The sequence below is a fragment of the Convolutriloba macropyga genome, chromosome 3 (assembly GCF_964194025.1).
Source record: "Convolutriloba macropyga chromosome 3, txConMacr16.3, whole genome shotgun sequence".
NCBI classification, from domain to species: Eukaryota; Metazoa; Xenacoelomorpha; order Acoela; family Convolutidae; genus Convolutriloba; species Convolutriloba macropyga.
The window spans coordinates 21,058,243-21,081,636 of NC_134470.1; the positions used below are offsets into that span (position 1 = coordinate 21,058,243).

At 36.2% G+C, this 23,394-nt stretch overlaps 1 protein-coding gene across 4 annotated transcripts in view; it reads left to right on the forward strand.

Moving 5' to 3' along the window:
* Positions 1-23,394, forward strand: part of LOC142336051 (uncharacterized) — a 149,932-nt gene that overhangs the window by 81,568 nt on the left and 44,970 nt on the right. For all 4 annotated transcript variants that reach the window (XM_075384544.1, XM_075384545.1, XM_075384546.1 and 1 more), the window contains 3 exons: positions 9,677-10,101; positions 10,351-10,702; positions 19,457-19,738. In XM_075384544.1, coding sequence (XP_075240659.1) covers positions 9,677-10,101; positions 10,351-10,702; positions 19,457-19,738 — 1,059 coding nt within the window. The remainder of the gene's footprint in view (positions 1-9,676; positions 10,102-10,350; positions 10,703-19,456; positions 19,739-23,394) is intronic.

Here is a 23,394-nt window from a genome sequence, read left to right on the forward strand (position 1 = left end):
ATGTCGCAGATTTTGGCTGTTTTAATATAACTTGCTTTGTTTTGCAAGCTTTTTAAAAAATTTTCAGAAGCGAATTTTTCTGGCACCCTGGGCGCAGAAACCTCCTCTAGGGTTTGATAATAAGGTAATTCATAGTTGCTACAGATAATGGATTGGTTATCAAAATTTCAATAACACGAATTCGAGCAATTTTTTGATAATTTTTTTTTTCAAATTCTCTGAAAATTTTGACATATTTAGAGTTGATCGAGCTTTATGAGCAAATAAAACTATTCAAGTCTTAAAAAGGATACTAAATAGGCTCCGGATACAACGAATCGGTTCTGAAGATATTAATTTGTCGAATTTTAACAAGATTTTACTAGTTTTAAGTTTTTCTGATTTTTTTATTTTAGTTTAAAGATCTCTACTGGCCAACGCAACATTTTAACGTCTCAGATGGTTTACATGACAGAACTACAGAGGAAAAGAAATGATTTATAAACATTTCTTCTGCGAAATGTAGATACTTTCTTTAAATTTTGTGCTTTAAAATATCTTTGAAGCATTCGTCATATTTCTCGTTTATCTACCTTTAGTGGATAATAGATCTCTTTGAAGGCGTTTGCGATAGTTAATGAATATATTGAGTTGTATCATAATTGCCCTTCCGGGTAAAAGCTTCAAGAATGGTAACAACAATGTTTTTTTATTTTGTTTGATTATTTTAATTTCAACTTTTGAACAATCCCAGTCTTTTTGACTGGGATTGTTCAATTGATCTGCTGGTCAGGTACCACAGTTCTCATTTTTTCATTCATTTTTTTGGATTGTATTTCCGGACTTGTCCTGCTATGTTTTTATTTCGTTTGACCTTTTGATCACGTTTTTCGTTTCACATAAGTCACGACTTTCACATTTGACTTCTGACTTACCTTACTCACTGTTTCAACTGAGTGGTTTTTAAATCCATTCACTCAATGAATTATGCAAGATAGTTAATACAACAGTCAGGGTCAAAAGAACAAAAACAAAAGAGACGGGATAGACCGATAAAGCCCTGTCATTAATTCATTGAGAATTAAGTTATCAAAGTTCATTAGTGTTTGCCAGCTGACATTGGTATTAGGCTTATTAGTTTTCAGTTTAGAAACTGAATTAAGTATAGTTTCAGAGTCCAACCAAAACTGCACGCCGATTTATGACACTTTGTCACTAAAAATAGAAAAAAAATTGTCTTTTTTGCCTGCTTCAATCCCGATGTGCGTCAACGGAGGCTATTTTCCGGCAATCTGCCGGATGTGTTTGTTGCAATGAGCAAGATAACCGTAAACTGAGAAGCTAATGGAAACAATTTAGCGCTGAATTTTTTTAATGCGAATTAAAATGATCCCTTTCCCAGAATTTTTTTTTGATCCTTTCCGTTCGTGCCATTTGTGTATGGATTTCTTCGTACGTTTTCGAAAGAATTTTTTTTGTGTTTTTCCAAGTAGTCTGGTTAATAGCTGCGGAAGGGATGGCAGAGCAGGAGACATTTCATTTTCGCTTTATGTTTAAATGCTCTCAAACGAGGGATGTAACAATTACATCTGTCCTGAGTCCTTATGCGATTTGTCGCTGTACCGATTTTTCCTGTGACCCATTTGACTTTTTGTCCTCAAAAACGGGATAAACAGGTAACGCTGGGAGGGCATTAAGTTCGGTTAGAGCTTTACACCTAACCAATCTCGAAAGATGAAATTCACCAAAACCATTTCGAGCACACCAAGTGTTCATGGTGTTCCTTATCTTCAGTTAACCCACCCCCATCCCCAACTCACCCCTCCCCCGCTAACCACCCAATCCACCCTCATCCATCTGGCGGTTTGGACCTGCTTCTTTTCCGGTGCTCCCAACCCTACCACCCCAATCATTTGACGCCCTCACAATGCTTGCATCTCTGAGCACCAGCTGGGTAGTACCGCAGCCAACCGCTCGCCTATCGTTTAAGAGAAATTCGTTGTTATTTTTTTTCGTTATTTATTTTCATTATTTTTTTTGAATTGTTTTTTCTTCCTTATAGTTGTAGTGGGAACTGCGACGTTTTTTTAAAATTAAGATCAGTTTTTTTCGTGTCTTTGTGCAAATGTTTAACTGAGTTAATAACGTAATGTTACTTTTCACTCCTGAGAGTGATTTTTCTTCTCTTGCGTGAATAATTGTTTGGTCACACTCAACTTCCCTCACGCTCAAACTGATAATAGTCCCTGTGGCGTCTCCTTAAGATGCAGAAGTGTGCCTAACAACGAAATCCCATCACGGTTTTACTACTAAGTTTTTGTGACTTTAACCTCATTTCTTAATCTTTTTTAGGTCTATAGCCTGGACATTTTTCAACTGCTCTCATACGAAGGTTGTAGCAATTATATTAGTACTGTGGTCTTTTTATGCAATTTTTCTCTTAACCAATTTTCCGTCATTAGAACTGGGCCGACCAACATAGAGTTCTCTTGGTTAGGAGGTTTTTTAATTGATTGAGGTTTCCGTTAATTGAATTGGTTGAAAAAAAATGGAAGGTGGAATGAATTGTCGGATCAAAAGTTATTCAAAATAGCCTTCATTTTGACTCGCGTGTGCTGCCTGTTTTATTAGTTGTCTCTTGTTATAACAGCTCTCTATAGCCTATTTCGTGGTTGTTTTAATGCAACCTGCCGATTGTTCTTTAATTTTTTCCTTGTGCCTTCCCGCCCACCGAAAAAAAAATCATGGCACGGACTCTTGGGGGTGTATTTAATTTGCACGCACTAAGCCGAGGGAGGCACAAATTATAAAATCCTTCTTATTTGGTATCTTAAGACTACATCTCTGCAAATAATTTTGGCTATTTGTTGTCAATGTGACATTCTCGTTAGTTCTCGTTATTTCAATTCGTATGCGTCAAATTTGTTATCATCTGATCACGCTTAGTAGTCTTTAAATAGGTTCGGGGTGGGTTTTGTTCGGGGAATGCTTACGCGCATGTTTTCAGCCGGCTATTATAGCGCTCTTATTTTTACAATCCAAGAATTAGGTTGTATTGGTGCTCTGTCTTTTTTTACAATTCAAAGAGTTTGAATTGTATTGGTGCGCTGTTTTTTTAAGATGTGTTCACACATTTTCCAATGACTTTGATCTTTCAAAACGGGATAAACAGGTAAAGCCCAGCGGGCATTTAGTTTCATTAGAGGCCCAAAGTGGGCTTTAGTAGTCCTTCAAGTGCTTATAGAGGTGCAGCTGCTGAGATGGCCTTAATTTAAGGTTAAAAGGTCATTTTTAGGAGTTTTTGGGCTCAAAATGGTGCAATTTTTCATGCTTTTGTAATTTTTTTGAGTTTTTTTTGTTTGGTTAGTCTTAGGTTGAAATTTTTAAAATTTGATGAAACATTTTTGCCAGACAAAATTGCTTGTTATGACCATTTTATGAGCTATATGTTTTGGTACTACAAACACAAACACCCAAAATGATCCTAATTTTCGCAATTTTTTTCAGGTTTTTTTTTTAAAATTTTTTGTCATAAATGAGTTTTTTAGCCCTAGGTGTCAAGAAACCTCATCTAGGGTTTGATAAGGGGTTTGATGATAGATTACTGCTGAGTTTCTAGTGGTAATGGAATGTTTTTCAAATTTTCGGCATCATGAATTTTAGCATTTTTTGACAAAACTTGCAATTTTTTCATATTTTTTGACATTTATTGTCATTATTCAAGTTGTTTGAGTCCTAGGGGCAAGAAAACCTCATCAGTAGTTGGATAATACGTTATTGAAAAATTTTTAGTTGTCATGGAATAGGTTTCAACTTTTGAATATCTCAAATTTAAGCAATTTTTTTTGACAATTCGCATTTTTTTCAGGTTTTTCCAGCTACAAGGACCAGGCAATCTCTTTTTAGGTTTGTTAGTAGGGCACTGCATAATTTCTAGTAACAATGGAATGGTTTTTAACATTTTAATGTCTCGATTTTTATAAAATATAAAATGAGCATTTTTTTAAGGCTTCCTAAAGTTTTCGTCAGTTTTTAATATCCGTCTGTTCTCAAGTGCGAGAAAACATATTCCACGTTCTAATAAAAAGTTACTGCGTGGTTTTTAGTTTCTATGTTTTGTTTTCAACAATTTAACCTTTCGACCTATAGAAGTTTTAATAAAATTTGCATTTTTCAAATTTTTTCAAAATATTTGTATTTTATTTTTTTCTTGTCGCAGTAGCCAGGTAACTTCATCCAGTGTTCGATAGTATGTTATTAAATAGTTGCTAGGGGCAATTGAATGGATTTCATCCTTTTAATAGAACAAATTTCTATTTTTTGAAGTTTGCAATTTTATTGTCAATTACTGAAAATTATTGTCTATCGATCTATGAGCCTATGAGTTTTTTAAAGTTTGGAATTGGGTTACTGGATAGCCTCTAGAGACACAGAAATGATTCTAGAGATATTTATATCACGACTTTCAGCAACATTTCCTTATAGTTTGCAGTTGATTTCTTTTTTTAATTTCGTCATTTTCGAGTTAATCGATCTTCAAGGGCCAATGAATATTTTCCAGGTCTTGCTGATATAATATTGGACCGATTTCAGAAACAAAAATTGGTTTTTAACGTGTTTTTGAAATAGGTATTTTTAAAGGAAAAAAATTTTGCTTTAGCTTTAAAAGCTTCGAGATTTTTTGCAATGAGTATATTTTTGTTTAGGTTTGATTCTTTTAGTTTCTCAATTTTATGAGATAATTTTGTATGTGTTCTGGCTGAAATTGTCCAAGTGATCTGCTGGTCAGGTAGAGTACGTCTGAGTTTTTCTTTCAGTTCTTTGAATTGTATTTCAGGACTTGTCCTGCTATGTATTTTTAAGACCTGTTCACACATTTTCATGATTTTTTTAGTCAATTTGAAGTGATGATTTTAGTCGCGCCGAAACAGGGATTGGAGCAAAAAAGCAAGTGGATTTGCGGCTTGATTTTTTTTGCTCTATTTTTGAAGTAGAGGGAAGAAAAGGTGTTTGAACAAAAATTTGCGTTTTCGATTCTGGTTTCTGTTCAAATGTGGCAAATTGACTTTGATGTTTTCTATTATCTGGTCTGATCTCCCAATTTAATTAGTGTCCATTTTAGGTCTATTCTTTTAATTAGTCAATGTAAGTTCTTTGAATTGTAAGTCAAGACTTGCCCTGCTGTTTCTTTCGTCAAGATTTTTGTTATGACCATATGACGTCACAATCACTTTAAATCTGCTTTGTGTTCATTTGTTCGTGCAATTTCAATTGAAATGCGTGCGTGACGTCATTTTAAATCTTATTGGAGGGACTTTTTTGTTCATTTGCGTGTTTAAGGCTATAATACCTTCTTTGGTGTGGATATAAATCAAGCGAAACTTACTGAACGGATACTACTGATTTCAGTCGAGTAAGTTTATGATTTCCAAAACATCAAATATCTGCGAGAAAGCTGCTGTATGTTTGCCTCATTTTTTTCATTTATATGTTGCTAGAAGACGCTGCTTGCCGAAGATATTGCTCAGTCAAAAGTGAAATAACTGGGTGTTGCTGGCACGCGCTGAGAGATTCTCAAATGAGATATTTTGATCTAGCAATATAGTTGTTGTTTCATTGGGTCACCGTGCTGCTAACTGCTGTATGTTTCAGCTGTCCACGGTGAAGCAAAACTTGCCAAAGTACGCAGCTCAATTGGTTAGTAAAATTATGATCGAATGCCAAATTATTTCTTATTAATAGCCGCGAAGCGATAGCGGCTATTATTGGGGACATCGTGGTTTTTTTACAATCCAAGAATTGGATTGTATTGGTGCTGTCTTTTTTTTTATTTTTGTAAGATGTTTTCACACCTGTTTTCATGACTTTGAGCTTTCAAAACGGGATAAACAGGTAAAGCTAAGTGGGCATCAAGTTTCATTAGAGGCCCGCGTGTAGTAGTCCCTCAAGTACTCAGAGTGGTGAAGCTACTGGGAAGGCCTTAATTCAAGGTTAAAAGGTCATTTTTAGGAGTTTTTGAGCCTAAAATAATGAAATTTTTAGCACTTTTTCGTCATTTTTTGGACTTTTTGTTAGAGCAGTCTGAAATTGAGTTTTAATGAAGTTGATAAAGGTCCTTTGCAAGACGTAATTGCTTTTTACGGCCACTTTAAGCGCTATATCTATTGCTACTCCAAACATAAACACGGTAATTTATACTAATTTTTTCAAATTGTTTGAGAATTTTTGTCATTTTTTAAGTTGTTTCAGACTTTGATGTCATAAAAGCTCCTCTGGGGTTTAATAATAGGTTATTGCATAGTTTCTAGTGGTAATGAAGTGGTGTTAAACATTTTAACTTATTTACCATATTTTTACCATATTTTTTAAATCAAACTTGGTTTTTCAAATTTTCTGACATTTATTGTCATTATTCAAGTTTTCCACCCCAGGTGGCAAGAAGCCTCATCTAGGGTTTGCTAACAGTTTACTAAAAATATTTTTTGGCCATGGGATGGTATTCAACATTTAAATATCTTTTACCAGTTTTTTGATAGTTTCAATTTTTTTCTTTAAGTTTTTGAAATTTTTTTTCAGTGGCCATGGAGCGTCCTATAGGGTTTGCTAGTATGTTACTACATAGTTTCTAGGGGCAATAAAGTAGTTTCCAATTTTTTAAATTCGCAATTGTAGGGAATTCTTTAAATAAAGCTCGCAATTTAAAATTTTCGATTGTTTTCAAATTTTTCGATTTTTGTCCTTCTCTGAGTTCAACTCTCTTTACTGGCCAACGAAACTTTTTAACGAAACTCTAGATGGTTTACAAAACAGAACTCCAGAGTCAAAAAAATGTTTTGACCTTTTTGTAGCCCTATATTTGGAATTTTTTTAAAATTTTCGCTTAGTTTCTTGATGCATTTGTCATATTTGTCCAGTTTATCTACTTTTAGTGGCAGATTGATCTCTTTCAAAGTTTTTGCGTAAGTTTTTGAGTTTTTTGAAATGAGTCATTTATGGCCTGCAAATTAAAAGCTTCAAGGGTTTTAGCTTTTGAGATTTTGTCTTGTTGGCTGGGATTGTTCAATTGATCTGCTGGTCAGGTTCATTAGGTCTGTCTTTCATTCAATTACTTGGATTGTATTTCAGGACTTATCCTGCTATGTTTTTTTTTACTTCGTCGAATAAAAAAATGTTTCGCTTTACCTCATTTTGCCGCTTTTTCAACAATTTGCGTGATATCTTTTTGACTTCTCTAGGCTAGTTTCTCTCTTCTCTCATTCTGCTAAAAGTGATTTTGAACATCAGTTGCTCAGCAAAGCAATTCAAAATGAACAGAGTCAGTATAAAAAATTGAAGTCAGAAGCAGAAACGGGATAAACCCATAAAGCACATTTTTAGATGCCCGCTAAAAGTGTTAGTTACCATCTCTAATGCTTATTGGTATTGATAGTAGCCCCTGTAGGCTCTTTCTAACGTTATGTTCAACTACGTTATGTTCAACTTCTAAAGAAACAGAAGTACGTTATGTTCAACTACGAAATGCCATCAAAATAAATCGGACTGGAAAAATGTTTTTGTACAAAAATCGTTTTTTTTTCAATATCTTCTATTCTTTCAATCCCAATCATGCCTATTGGAATCGACGGCGGCTATTTTCCGGCAATCTGCCGGGTATGTTGGTGACTTTAACCTCATTTCTTAATCTTTTTTAGGTCTATAGCCTGGACATTTTTTAACTGCTCTCATACGAAGGTTGTAGCAATTATATTAGTACTGTGGTCTTTTTATGCAATTTTTCTCTTAACCAATTTTCCGTCATTAGAACTGGGCCGACCAATATAGAGTTCTCTTGTTTAGGAGGTTTGTTAATTGATTGAGGTTTCTGTTAATTGAATTGGTTGAAAAAAAAATGGAAGGTGGAATGAATTGTTTAACTGCTCTCATACGAAGGTTGTAGCAATTATAGTCATTAGAACTGGGCCGACCAATATAGAGTTCACTTGGTTAGGAGGTTTGTTAATTGATTGTGGTTTCTGTTAATTGAATTGGTTGAAAAAAAAATGGAAGGTGGAATGAATTGTCGGATCAAAAGTTATTCAAAATAGCCTTCATTATAAAAGTTTAATAGCCGCCCTCATCTTCGCAGATTATAGCGCTCCTATTTTTCATGATTTTTGAAGTCAAATTGGAGTAGTGAATTTGATCACGCCGAAACAGGAAAAGGAGCGAAAAAGCGAGTGGTTTTGCGGCGTGAATTTTTTTGGCTCTAATTTTAAAGTAGAGTGAGAAAACGGTGTTTGAACAAAATTTCGCTTTCTCGCTAGTGGTTTTTTATAGCTGCGAAGCTGTAAGCTGAGCGTAGCTATATTGCGGTGCTCTTGGTTTTTTTTTGTTTCGTCGTCTGACGCTTTATTTTCGTTTTACATTTGTTCTAGAACATTCTGTCTCGTCACTGCTTAAATGGCTTTTTCGCGCTTGATTTCACGCTTTCTGCGTGACCTAAATTGCGGTTATTCAGAAACAGAATCTGTTCCTAAAACAAAGTTGATTGTAAGAAAACAGATTGTATGGTCCGACAGCCGAGTGGTTAAGGCGACTGGCTGTTAATCCGGAGATCGCCGTTTCGAGACGCGACAGGGAAACTTTTTTGCACCCAAAAACAACCTCCTTTGAAATAAAGTTGTAAGTTTTATAGGCGGCGGCGATAACTATTATCAACTCACTTCTGTATCTTTTTCCATCTGTATTGTATGGCACGCAAGTCTATTTCGCAGCTATTCCGGCAATCTGCCGGCTATGTTTGTTCACATGCGTCAATTTTATTTTTATTTTTTTTTTGGATCGGATTTTCTAAATGTTTTTTCCAATCCAATCATAGTTCAATCTAGGCCTTGTTTTTTGTTTGAACCAAATTTCCATTTCTCGTTAGTGGTTTTTTTGTTACCATGCGGCTTTTTGACATGCTTTCTGTTTTTACGACTCGAAGATTCTACAGGTTTTTTTTTGAGCAGAAAGGAAGTTTGTTCATGACTTGAATTTTGACTTCTTTCTGTTCGAGCATTTACCTCCGTTTTTGATTGTTGACTTCTGTTTTCGAACATTGGACTTTAACAGTAGCTTCGTTTGTAATGTATAGTAATTAGGAACTGCTGTTAATGTTCAAGGTGAAGAGGTCATTTTGAGATTTTTTGTTCCTGTATAAGTCACCCCTAATTATCTAAACTACACCGCACAACCCACCCCCCACCACCTATCTACCCATCCCCCCCAACACCTACCTACCTATGCTTATTGGTATTGATAGTAGCCCCTGTAGCCTCTCTCTAAGAAACAGAAGTATGTTCAACTACGAAATGCCATCAAAATAAATCGGACTTAAAAAATATTTTTTACAAATTTTTTTTTTCAATGTCTATTCTTTCAATCGCAATCATGCTTATTGGAATCAATGGCGGCTATTTTGCGGCAATCTGCCTGCTATGTTTGAATATATAAATCTGTTGAAAGACAGCTTTCCTGCTCTCCCTTGTCTCTCTCAATCCTTATGAGGGCAACGGAGGTTAAGCGATTGCCAATTTAGTTGATAAGTGCTGCTTACCGCAAATCTGCCTAAGTGTTGCATTTTTTTGGCAATCTCAGCTTTGTCAAATTATTTGACGAATTTTGATATCAAGATTAAAGGAGAATTTTCACATAAATATTCTAAAATTATCTGTAGGAAAAATGCGGAAGAAGTAAAGGAGTAACAAGTAACAGAAGAGAAGTCGATATTGGTCTGCAGGGGGCTGCCATCGTGCCTTCACAGAGAGAAGTTGAAGGATCGGTGGATAGTCCAACTAGCAATCAACCGGCAATAGGAGCAGCGTCAGCTAGTGGAGGTGGTGTTACTGCTTCATCACTGGGAACTGTACCCAGTGGTTCCTCTGCAGTGGCAGGAGCAAGCGGTAGGGGAGGTGGTAAGAGCAGGACTGTGCCTCAGCTGTCGGGCCAGCAATTGAAAAGCAACCGAGAAATGTGGCTTGAGATGAGACAGCAGAGAATGCAACGAGAGGAGGCAAAGAACAGAGCCAGAGGTCGATTTGGGGACGGACAGAGCGAGGATTCCATACAAGAGAGCAATAATCAAGACAACAACCCCTTCAGGTCAGTCACACGTTGTATAGCGTGAACAGAGTTACAATATTTCATTAACTTGAACAGCTAATTTGGCGCTACTTCAATTAATATTAAAAATATGATTTTTGGGCTTTGTGTTACCTGTCTTCTGGATGCTTTTTTTCAGAAAAGATCCTAGGATTTATTTAGATTCATGTACTCCAATTTACGTTATAATATAGAGAATTATAATTGCAATGGAAGCAAATTATAATAGAAATTTGACTTTGTGATTAGATTCAGTTTCTCTACATCTGCAACATACGGCGGATCACCTGTAGATGTCACACAGCCAAGAGTTGCTGGTAGAAGAACGAGAGGAACAAGGCGAGGTGTTGATGGAGTGGCACTTGGGGAGGGAGGAGGTATGCCCAGATACAGTATGGACAGTCTAATGAGTGAGCAGCACCAATATGGAGGAGAGCAGGACCTCGACGAAGTGGGAAAAGGTAGAGGAAGCATAGAAATGGATGGTGGAGTGCTGGAGGACAACGACTATGATGACGAGGAACAAGAAGCTATGATGATACAGCAGGCGGAGGAGGAGGAAGAAGAAGATGAGAGGGGAGATTGCGCAGAGCCACTCGAAGTAAGAATTCAAAAACGAAAGCTTCAAATAATGAGTCAGCTACTCCAAAAGGAAAGCGCAGCAAAAATAGTCATGATTTTAACTACCCGGAATTTTGTATTTTTAATAGCCGTGTCAGCAATTACCGGCGGCTATTATTGCGCTCCTAATTTTCTAATAGCCGCACTGCGATAGCTGGGTCTATTATTGGCCTTCTCTTGGTTTTTTACAAGTCAAAGAATTTGAATTGTATTGGGGCGCTGTCTTTTTTTAAGATCTGTTCACACATTTTCATGATTTTTGAAGTCAAATTGGAGTTGTGATTTGGTCACGCCGAAACAGGAAATGGAGCGAAAAAGCGAGTGGTTTTGCGGCGTGAAATGTTTTTTTTGCTCTAATTTTAAAGGAGTTTGAAAATGGTGTTTGAACAAAATTTCGCTTTCTCGCTAGTGTTTTTTTGTTCACATGCGGCAATTTTACTTTTATTTTCACTGTTTTTTTCAATTTTTTGGATCGGATTTTTTTCTAAATGGTTTTTCCAATCCAATCATAGTTCAATCTAGGCCTTGTTTTTTCTTTGAACCAAATTTCCATTTCTCGTTAGTGGTTTTTTGTTACCATGCGGCATTTTGACATGCTTTCTGTTTTCACGACTCGAAGAGGGGTATTGAGATTCTACAGGTTTTTTTTAGCAGAAAGCAAGTTTGTTCTTGACTTGAATTTTGACTTCTTTCTGTTCGAGCATTTACCTCCGTTTTTGATTGTTGACTTCTGTTTTCGAACATTGGACTTTAACAGTAGCTTCGTTTGTAATGTATAGTAATAAGGAACTGCTGGTAATGTTCAAGGTGAAGAGGTCATTTTGAGATTTTTGTTCCTATGTAAGTCACAAAGAGATAAGGTCAAATGGGTGTGTGTCACTCTAAATGAGGGTTATTTGAGATCAGCTAATAGAGGCAGCAATAACTTATACAGATTTTTTAAATCAAAATATAACAGATCAGCCTTCAATGAAAAGACGAATTTTTTTGGTCTGTCTTTACTGTTTTTTTAGACTACCGATCTACGAATCTATTGCGGCTATTTTCTGGCAATCTGCCAGCTATGTTTACTGTTTTTTTAGACTGCCGATCGACGAATCTATTGCGGCTATTTTCTGGCAATCTGCCAGCTATGTTTTAATCTTCTAACAGATTTTTGTTTCGTCTCACCCTGACTTCTTGGAATTGATTTTTTCAGTGACCTCGGTGACTTCTACTGCTCTGCAGTTGAAATTTGTGTTCGTGACGTCATTTCTGCTTTCAGGTCAATTGCGTGACTTACCTCACTCAAAAAGATGACTTCTGAACTCACTTATGGAACTTTAAGTTTTATGAACATTTACTAATTAAAGGTCAATAGTGTGCATCTAAGTAGTGCCAAACTTATATGCCCTAATTCTTGTGTAATAGAGTCTTGAGTTTAAATATCGAATATTAATTTTGAAAAAACTCCATTAGGGATTTTTCCTTGCAGAGCAAATGTGTCTCATAAAAATGACAGTCTTGAGTAATAGAGTCTTGAGTTTTAGTATCGAATATTAATTTTGAAAGAGCTCCATTAGGGCTTTTTCCTTGTAGAGCAAATGTGTCTCATAAAAATGACATTCCGAATCTAACCCAAAAAGTCTAGTGGTCTATTAAAAAGCTGGTGGTTGGCCTGTCAATCTTATTTTTATAGTTGTTTCAATTCATGGTAAGCCACAAGCGTTTATTGCGGCTATTTTTCGGCAATCTGCCGGCTATGTTTGTCTCTTTTTAAACTGGATTTGATATCCGATGAGGATAAATTTCGACCGAAAGCAAAACAGCAAAGGCATTTAATAGCTGCGATAGCGGAGCGGAGGGAGCTATTGTTGGCTTTCTCTTGGTTCTCTGAGGAATCTTGGTTTTCTTAGTTTTTTTAGCTGCCAAGCTGTTATATTGCGTTATTCGAGCTTTTACAATTCAAAGAATTTGAATTGTATTGGGGAACTGTTTTAAGACCTGTTGGTGATTTTTGTAGTCAATTCGGAGAAGTAATTATAACCACGCCGAAACAGACTGTGGAGCGAGGGGTTTTGCGGGGTAAATTTTTTAACTCTAATTTTAATATAGATTGAGAAAACGGTGTTTGAACATAATTTCGCTCTCCCGGTTGTTTTTTATAGCTGCAAAGCTGTAAGCTGAGCGGAGATATATTGCGTTGCTCGTGTTTTTTTTTGTTTCGACGTCTGACGCTTTTTTTTCGGTTCTTACGACGGGGGTTGGGGATTCGAATCTCTGCGTCGTCAAAAGTTTTTGCACCCTTTGAATAAAAGTTGGCCGCGATAACTTTTTTCCAAGTCTGTTTCGTATTTTACATGTGTATTTTATGTCACGCAAGTTTATTCTTTCGCAGCTGTTCCGGCAATCTGCCGGCTGTGTTTTTTAACATGTGGCAATTTGACTTTGATAGTTGCTAATTTTTTTTTGCTTTATCGGATTTTTTTCTAAGTGGTTGTCTCCATCCACTTATTGTGCATTCTGGGTCTAGTTTCTGGTTAAGACATTAAAAATTCTGAAATGAGGTCAGGAAGTGTCCTGCTATAATTTTTTTTGCCATCTGACGCTCTTTTTGTTTTCAGCAAAGCTGAATAGCTAAATTTTCTGAATGATGTCTTCCTCGCTAAATTTTCTGAATGATATCTCTGTTCTTCCATAAAGTGACTGCACTTTGGAACTTAAGAGGTCAATGGCAGTCATATGTTTAAAGTGGGTCGCAACCAATAAAAGGGCATCGTTGGAAAAAATTGTAACAAGCCTGAATATATCGCTGGGTGTTTGTTAGTGTCTTCAATAACATAGTTTTGTTAGTGACTTCAATAGCTTTTCACTTATATCTGTATCTGTTTAATTGCTCTGGAACGAAGTTCATAGCAATTATTGTAAACGTGACCATTTTGCGTTTTTCTTCTAGAACATCCTTTGACTTCTCAATTGACTTTTTCCCGCTTTCGTTCTTCATTTTTGAGTGATCTCTATTGCTCTCACTCCGAAGTAAAGCTTATTGCTAAAATAAATTGATTACGGCGAAGCAGGTTGATAGCCGAGTGGGCAGTGCTTCTGGTGAGGGAGCGGGAGGTCCGTGGTTCGAACCCCATCGTTGGCAACTATTTTTGCACAAAACTAAAATTTACAAAATAGAACACTGTTGAGAAACTTAAGAACAATTTTCATCATAAGTTGAAGTTCGCTTTCCTTATTAATAGCCGCGTCCTCAATTCCAGGCGGCTATTATAGCGTTCCTAAATTTTTAATTGCTCTCAATCGAAGTTTGTAGCAATTATATTAGTCCTGTCGGTCTTTCTTTATGCGATTTTTTGCTTGACCGATTTTTCGTCTGACGCTTTTGACTTTTCGTCCTCAAAAACGGGATAAACAGGTAGCGCCCAGCGGGCATTAAGTGCTCCTAGAGCCTTCAGTTCTGTTTCAGCTCAAACTGTTTTGGATACCTATACTTACACTTATGGTGTGAAGGGCGGTTCTTAGAGGTTGAGACCCTCCCCCCTGTTGACCCCCACCCCCTTTATTGCCTCCACCCCACCGCGCTGTTGACCCCCAACCCAGTGTTGCCCCCATCAGCCCCCGGTGCAACCCCCTCCCCGTGGCTAGCTTCTGACGAAGACAACCGGTCGTTTGAGAGCAATTCGCCCGACGTTAGTCGGTTATAATTATGTTTAATAGCCGCACAGCGATAGCTGGGGCTATTATTGGCCTTCTCTTGTTTTTTTTTATTTCGTCGTCAGGATTTTTGTTACGACCATATGACGTCACAGCCACTTTTTGTTCATTCGTTCATGCAATTTCAACTGAATTGCATGCGTGACGTCATTTTTCGCTTTTAGTGCAGCGAGTTTTTTTGTTCATTCGCTTGATTAAATTTTTGGTCACACTTGACTTATCTCACTCTCAAAAATTACTTCCTAAATTTGAAATTGACTTTTATTTACTTTAATTCAAAGAGATAAGGTCAAATGGGTGGGTGTCACTCTAAATGAAGGATATTTGAGATCAGCTAATAGAGGCAGCCCATAACTTATACAGATTTTTTAAATCAAAATATAACAGATCAGCCTTCAATGAAAAGACGAATTTTTTTGGTCTGTCTTTTTTACTGTTTTTTTAGACTGCCGATCTATGAATCTATTGCGGCTATTTTCTGGCAATCTGCCAGCTATGTTTTTTTACTTCGTCTAACAGATTTTTGTTTCGTCTTACCCTGACTTCTTGGAATTGACTTTTTCAGTGACTTACCTCTCTCAAAAAAATGACTTCCGAACTCACTTACGGAACTTAAATTTTATGAAAATTTACTTGTTTAAGGTCAATAGTGTGCATCTAAGTGGTGCCAAACATATATGCCCTAATTCTTGGTTATTAGAGTCCTGAGTTTTTGATTTCGAATATTAATTTTGGGATCTTCTCCGTTTGTGCCCCCAAAACGTTATGCGCCCCCCAGTTACAGAGCACGTGCCATTACATAGTAAGTCATTTTGTAAAATTATTGCACGTGCATCTGAGGGGTGCAAATAATATGCGCCCACTAAGCTGAGGGGGTACAAACGGAAAAGATCCCAGTTTTGAAAAGCCCTATTAGGGCGTTCTCCTTAGAGCTTATGTGTCTCATAAAATGACAGTCCAAAGCTAACCTAAAATTCTAGTGGTCTATTAAAGGACTGGTAGTCGATCTGTCTATCTAATCTCTTTGGTTGTTTCAATTCATGGAAGGCCCCAAGCGTCTATCGCGGCTATTTTCCGGCAATCTGCCGGCTATGCTTTTCACAATTTTCATTACTTTTATCTTTCGAAACGTGATAACAGGTAAGGCCCAGTGGACAGTAAGTTTCATTATACGCCCTAAGATAGTTTTAGTAGTCTTCTAAGTGCTTAGTGCGGCGAAGCTGCTATGAGGGCCTTAATCAGAGGTTAAAAAATTATTTTTAATAGCCGCACAGCGATAGCTGGGGCTATTATTGGCCTTCTCTAGGTTTTTTTTGTCGTCAAGATTTTTGTTACGACCATATGACATCATAACCACTTCAAATCTGCTTTTTGTTCATTCGTTCATGCAATTTCATCTGAAGTGCGTGCGTGACGTCATTTTCTGCTCTTAGTCGAGCGAATTTTTTTGTTCATTCGCGTGATTAAATTTTTGGTCACGCATGACTTACCTCGCTCTCAAAAATTAAGCTCAGGTTCACTTTATTTTCCAGATAATGCTCCACTGTTTTATCTTTTATTGCCTCAAATTTACAGCTTTTAGTTAGCTGGATGCAGTTTAAAATATAAAGCAGTCTTAACTCCGTTTAAACTGAATTGAGGTCGAGTCTTTTGTTCCGACCCCACTTGTGAGAGGAAGAACTATATACTCAGATGGGGTTTTTTTTTGTTCAGATAATTTTGGCCGATCGATATATTGATCGTAGAGAAATGTGAGTGGTATCATTGAACAGATCGTCCATCGAAGAATTTGAATATAAAGATTTTTGTGAATTTTGTTTTTTTTTCGATTAGTTATCGAGGTTTAAAGTTTTGTTTGAACACAAGACATTTGGCATGATTTTGTTCTATTTAGCCTAATTTTCGTTCAGACCAAGATTTTTTCTGTAAATATTAATTCAAGATTACTTTTCACGTTACTAAATGAAACAATTTGCATTTGTAATAGACGAAAGGCAACGAAAATGCTAGTTTTGAACTCATGGGTAAGTTTACTATGAACAAAATTGAATTCTATTTGAGATCTGTTTTTTTTCAAAAACTTTTTACATTTTTTTGTTGTTTGAAGTCACTTATAGACTAGTCACTTTTCATATTGAGATTCCGTTAATGACGAACCTCACTTAAGTCAAATGAAGCCCAACGAGAAAAAATCCGTTTTCTAGGAATCGCTCTTGTGTTCTTTTGGCTTCTACTCTGAGTTTTCGTTATTTTTAATGGAATTTTGATTTTCTTTTTGAGATTTTATTGAACTTTTGTAGTCCTATGACAGACTAGTTGACTAAAAGTGCAATAGGCTTGCTAAGGAGCCCTAAGTGAACCTATCTAAAGCTTTGAGTAAATAGCTAATCTGGCTCTTCAGACCTTTAAAATAATTTTTCGAATTTTTGAAAACTAACCGATCTCAAACTTACTTTTTTAAACTGTTAGTCATTTTCAGTAATCACATGACCTCCGTCCTTTCTACTGCCACCAAAATTAGTTTGGATAGATTTTGACTTGGATTTCTAAGTATTGGCTTTATGACTTCGATGCCACGAATTTTCATTTAAATTTTTATATTTTGGATATTTGTTTCATTTTTTTTGGTTTTTTTTTTTTGATTTTTTAGAACATTATTGTCATACTGATAGTTCCCATTTGCCAAAACAAGTTGTTCAATGGATCACACAGGAGGGTTTCAGAGAAAAGCTTGTAGTTTAAATGGCTTCGAAACTTTCTTCTCGCACTTTTCTCTTGAACTTTTGGTTTTGCCTGTATTTGTCGTTGTTTTCATTGCCATAGGACTTATTGTGATGTCTATTGTGATGTCTTGATGACTTGTGAATGACAAACAACATAGTCTTCCCTTCGAGGCATAACTGAGCGTATTTTTTTAACTTCCTTTGAAAGCTATTGAAATTAATGGCGTTGATATTACGTGTTTTTTTTTCAAAAAATCCCTGGGTTTGATATAATTGTTCATATTTAGTGAATTTTTGAAGTCATATTTTTTAAACAAAGAAGCGTCTCATTGCTGTTGAAAAATTAGTCGGGCATTGAAAGTATATATTATTTTTGTAGTCTTAAAATGCTGAGAGGTCTCATAAACTTCTAATTGAGGATTGAATGAATGATGGTTCTCAATGCAGTCAGTTTATTGCGATATTGTCTTTGAAAAATTTTTGATATTATTTGTTTTCAAAAATAAAATTTTCCAATTTTTTCAGTTTTTGTTCTTTTCGTCAACTTGTAGCTAATTCTCATCACAGAGGTTTCATTTATTTCCATGTAATTCAAGAATTAGCTTGTCTATTGATATTATATCGTAACTGATGTTTTGTTTGCTGGACGATTAGCCTTCATAAATGTTTTGTGAGTGGTCAGTATTTGTTTCTTTTTGTTCTTTTTTTTTATGATCGCGTAATAACAGATGCCAATGGTTCTCATAAAAATACTGAGTGAACTTATTTAATCGATCAGTATAATTTTAGCTGATTTAGTAAAAATGACAATTGAAATAAGATAAATAATTTTCAGATATAAGCTAATGATTTTAATGGCTTCAATAATTTGTGTTCTCGCTTTTTGTTTTTGTTTTTTTAATTTTTCTAAAACTTTAGTTCGTTTCTATGGCTTAGTTTGGAATGCAGGTGTTTTCGTAATGACTCTGTAGTAAATTTGTCAAGAATTGTTTCGCTGAAGGCTAAGGATTTTTAAGACGTTTGAAGTTATAAAACGTTTTTAAAAATGTTGATTGGTTTTTGAATTTTTGTTTGTTATTTGCCTCTTTTTGTCGAGTTTTTACCTAGTCATCTTGAGGAATAATCCAATCTGCCGTGTAGTTAAGAAAAAGAAGGTTTGTGTCGCTAAGATTTTATCTGATTGCATTTTGACGTTGTTACTAGGTGCTTTTAAATTTAGATATTTAGTTTTTGCTGTGAAATTTTTTTTTGTTGTTCTTTTTTTTTTCTCGCAGTCTTTCTAATGTCAGATCTTGTGAGCGCTGTAATGAGGCATGGCATTATGTAATTCAATTAGTAGTTTGGGTACGTACAGATTTTTTTAACTCTATTGTAACTCCAGACTTCTATTTTTGATTCTCTTCATTTGGTTGACAATTAAGTCAAAAATGTAGATGAGCTCGGGTCGTAACATCATGTGCAAACGCACATTAACGAGCCTCCTTCTTAAAGCTACTGAGACACTGTCTGGACAAAGTCTTTTTCTCGTTGGATGATTTTTGTGTTTTCTCGTTCACATGAGGATTTTTTTACTTCTTTATATTCAGTTTTTCGTGTTTGATTTAGTAACAGGGTTCTCAAATGCTATTATTTGCATTTTATTTCAGAACAAACTCAGTTTTACTCATTGACTTTATCCCCTCATTGGCTTTTCTCTCTGACTCTCCAAAGAATTTAAGGCCATTTACTTGATTAGATTTTGACCATACGTGACATAACTCACTGAATAAAATGACTTTTGCATTCATTTTTTATGCAATGGTAGTGTCTAATGAAAGGCCTATGTGGAATGAAACTTAACGAGCAAGTCAACTTGTCTCTGCCTTTTTCGATAGTTTTGCCAGCTAAGTTTTTTCAACTCACTTCTGTATCTGTTTTTATCTAAACTCTACGGCACGCAATTCGTGTTTGTATTCGGCAGTATGCGGATGTATTAAAGCTATTTTGTCATCGTGGTGACTTCTTCTTGAATTTTTGGTTCATCTTTCATTCGGCTCGTTGCAATAGAAGTTAAACTATGGAGAAGTTTCCTGATTTACTAATATATAGACAAAGTCAGATTATCAGTCCAGAATTAGAGGCTGTGATAGGTAGTCAAAAGGCCTTTGTTGGTTTCATTAATAGTTCATGGCAACTTGGGCATTTAGAGTTTTTACCGCCAATAGTCGTAGTAGAACAGAATTTAGAGCGACATCAAGGGTTTTCACTCGTGTTTTCACCCGACATCAAGGGTTTTCGCAATCTCCATGCTATATGTAGAATATTTATTTCAGAATTTATCGGAGACTTCGAATGAGACGTACACCTTAGAGGATCTCAATAGGAGGTTTAAAAGGCTGACCAGTGCGATTCCGTCAACTGAGCAGAGAAATAATGGACGTAGATCTTCTGCCTCTCCTGTAAATTCTCGGCAACGAATTTATGGAGGCTCTGTTGTGAGAGCTATGCCAGACAACCGGAAGACGGACAACCGCGTGACCGCGTCAAGCAGGGCCAACAATTCAAAGGCCAACAACCACTGGACGAGAAATATGGCGCGACAGCGCAAACAAGAGGTAGGTCCAATTTAATCTACAGCGTATTTTATGCGAAGAGCTAAATTGTTACTTTGATATCCAAATGTAAGTTCTATATATTATTTGTGTGACATTATATAAGGCACCATGATTAGTGAAAAGCAAAAATGCATTGTTAAGGGGCGTCTGAAGAGCACGTTTAAGAGCTACCGAAGGGCATATTTATGAGTTCTCGAGGTTTAGGAGTTAAGGAATTTAAAGAGGTCAATGACAGAAAAATGTGTTTCTGAAAAAATGTTTATGACCAAAAAGGATATGTTTCAAAAAAGTGGATGACCGAAAAAGAGGTTTCATAAAGGTCAATGCACGCAAAGCTCAAACGAGGCAAAAATTTCAAAAATCGTCGAAGTAAAAAAATGTCAATGGCGAAAAGTGAGAATGCCAAAAGGCAAATGACAGAAATCAGTATTCTAAATCTTAACTTAACCAATAAATTTTTGCGAATAATTTTTTCGAGCTAAATTAGCCGTTTCGCACAAAACGTGGCTGCTTGGCTATTAACCAGTTTGTTTCATACCTGTGATAAGCGAAGAAGTGATAGCTTGAGGCTATTATAGATTTACTAGTAGTTTTCCCATTGGGCCGGCTCTGACTACAAACCATTCAACCATTTTACCCTTAATTTTTTCAATTCTTTTGGGCTTTAGATTGTGGGTAAAATTCTTCTAGCCTTGTTTCTGTTTCCATTGCTGCAGCAGTAATGAACTTTTGAGAATGCAACACAGCTGACTTTCAATTGAGTACATATAATCTAGATTTAGGTCTACTTCTCAAAGGGGTCTTTTATCTGATGAATCTTGATGCATTTTGGAGAGAGACTTCTTGCAGCAAAATGAGATAAAGTCGTCGAAATTTCAGACTCTCGCATGCACTATTGTTTTCTTTTCTGCTTTTTAACAGAAATATTTTTTCTTCTACGTTAATAACGTTGAGAAATATGTAAAAAAATCGGATTGGAGGTTTTCATTGAGTGGATGGACAGAAAAAACGCCGAGAGAGAAAAAGCAAGTACTGCAGAAAGAACATAGGAGAGCATGGCAGCAAACGGACAAATAAAGAGCTGAGAGTGACAGAAGAGGAGAGCGGTAACGATGAAAAAGGGAAACTTTTGCGGAGAGCCAGAAAGAAGCAAAGTTTTATTTAGAAACTGAAAGGAAGCAAAGGATTCGGCATTTTTTTCTGTCCATCCACTGGATGTTAATATAACATCAGTTGGATTTCGGGTGCCCTTGTCCTCAGTTTTTATACTGGAGCGTCCGCTCGTTTTCTCTTCAATTAAAATGCGATTTCAATTACAATCTGAATTTTTCTGGTTACATTTATTGTCAACGTTGTCAACAAGTTTGCCAATACTTTAACAAGTGGTAATTTGATCAGATTCGTCAAGACTGTTTTGTTGGACGCTGATCGCTTAAAAAAAACTCTTAAGTCGAATTGTGACACAGGAATAACGTACTTCAGAATGTCTTTGGAAATTTGTATTAGAAGCATATTACAAAACTTTTTGAAAAGGGTTTTTTTATCGCAAAATCGGCTTTCGTCAATGCGCAAATGCGTAACTTTGTTCTTCTGACAACGTTAACGGTTGCTTACGTATTTCGCAATGTTTATTTCAAAATATATTTGATAAGTTTCCTAAAGCAATGCCTTATTGCTCGCTAGCAAAATATGAGGGAGTTATAGAGAAGTGCCAGATGCGAAATTTATACTTGATCACTTGGCCTCTGGATTGATTTTGCTTGGTAATGTTTTAGTTGACCTCTCCTTTGCCAGTTTTGTGTTTGCTTTTGAGTTCTTTGAGTGTTTTGGGTTGTTCTCCTTATCGGTACCAAGTTGCAGTTTCCGATAGTCGGCAATGAGGAAGGCTTTTTCTCATAGCTTTTCTAATGGTTAAAGGCTGTAGAAGACTTTATAGGCTGTGATGCAAAGACTTTATTGGCGACGTGATTGTGCTTTTTTAATCCAATTTTTTTTTCCAAGTCAGCCCGTTTTCTACAATTATCTCAGAAACCAACAGTCGGTAGTTTATATTTTATTCTACCCTTTTGCAGAAAACTGCCTTTTTGCAAAATATGCGGCGCACAAAATAGCTACTTTCAATTTTTTCTCACTTTACATCTGTTTTAATTGGGCAAAAGGACAGCTCTAAAGTGATTATGACCAAAGGTTGTTTTGATCACGCCATGGACTAGCGGACTAAAAACAAAATGAGAGGTGCAAAATTGTGACAAATTTTCCCACTATGTGGCAATTTCGTGCCAAACCGTTCATCGGCCAATTTTTGCAGAAATCTTAAAAATCAAGGTCGGATAGCCCATTTCTTCTTTAGTTTACTACTGTTTTCCAAAATTACACTTTTAAATAAAAGATGGGGGTCACCTGTTGCTATAGAGGCAACATTTACGAAAGATGTTTTCAAATGGTTGATATCTTCCATAAGCTTTCTAAAACCAGAGTTTTTGTCAAGTTTTTCTCGTATTTTTTTCGATTTTGAAAAGTGACTGTGTCGGCGTAAATAAAGTGAATGAGTATCTGGTCTGTGAATGAGTATCTTAAAAATTGATTTTAAATGTGTTCAATGTAAAAAAAACATAATTTTTGAAATTTGCAGTAAAATTTTTTTGTGCGGTCTTTTTTCCGAAAAGAGAGATCAACTTTAACGAAATAAGGTGCGAGAATCCTGTTTTCACGAATTTCTCCATTTCACGCAGTAAAATTTCAGAGATCCTTCTCTCACTTGACATTACAAAGACTCCTGAGCCAGATGGTTTACCACCAATCTTTTTCAAGCAAACAGCGGATCAAATGAGCGAAACTCTACAATGAGTTTTAAAGAACATCAAGAGGTTACGAAAGATACAAAACTAATGGAAAGTGGCGTCAGTTTCACCGATCTTCAAGAAAGAACATAAGAGCCAAGTCAGCAACTACAGACCTGTGTCGCTACTTAACATAGCCAGCAAATTGTTCGAGAAATGCTTGTACGAGCCATTGATGAATCATTTTTGTAAGCATTTGTCAACATGTTTTTGTAAAAGAGAGATCTGTCGCTACCAACATGGTTGTTTTCTACAGAAAATCTTGCAAGCAGTTCGTGTGAGTAGACCATGTCTCCTCCAAGACGTTCGACATAACCAGCGGTGTTCCCCAGGGTTCTCTTTGGGCCGCTACTGTTCTGCATTTTCGTGAATGGTCGTCTAGTTGTCGTCAAGTTTGGCTGTCCTTTTCTCTTTGCGGATATTTTGAAACTCTTGGCACACTGAAAGTTGCACGATGGGCGAAGAAAAAGAAGATGGAGCTGGCCCCAATTAGTCGATAAGTGTTCTCAATTAGTCATTAAAGACGTATACAGAGTTTTTGACTTGCCGGAGGGCATCTAGAGTAATCAAACTCAGTAACCGACCTGGGTGTAGTTGTCTATACTTCGCTAACATGGTCTGAGCATTTAGAAAATCGATTAAAAAAGACCAACAAGGTACTTTTTATTTGAGAAGAAATTTGTAGAACAAAGTGAACGAAGAAGTCAAGATGTGTCTCTACAAATCGTTGCTACTGCTGATATTGACGTATGGAGTCCAGTTCGCTCATGTGTTTCGATTGGACTTGCAGAAGCTAGAGGAGTTTCAAAAGAGAGC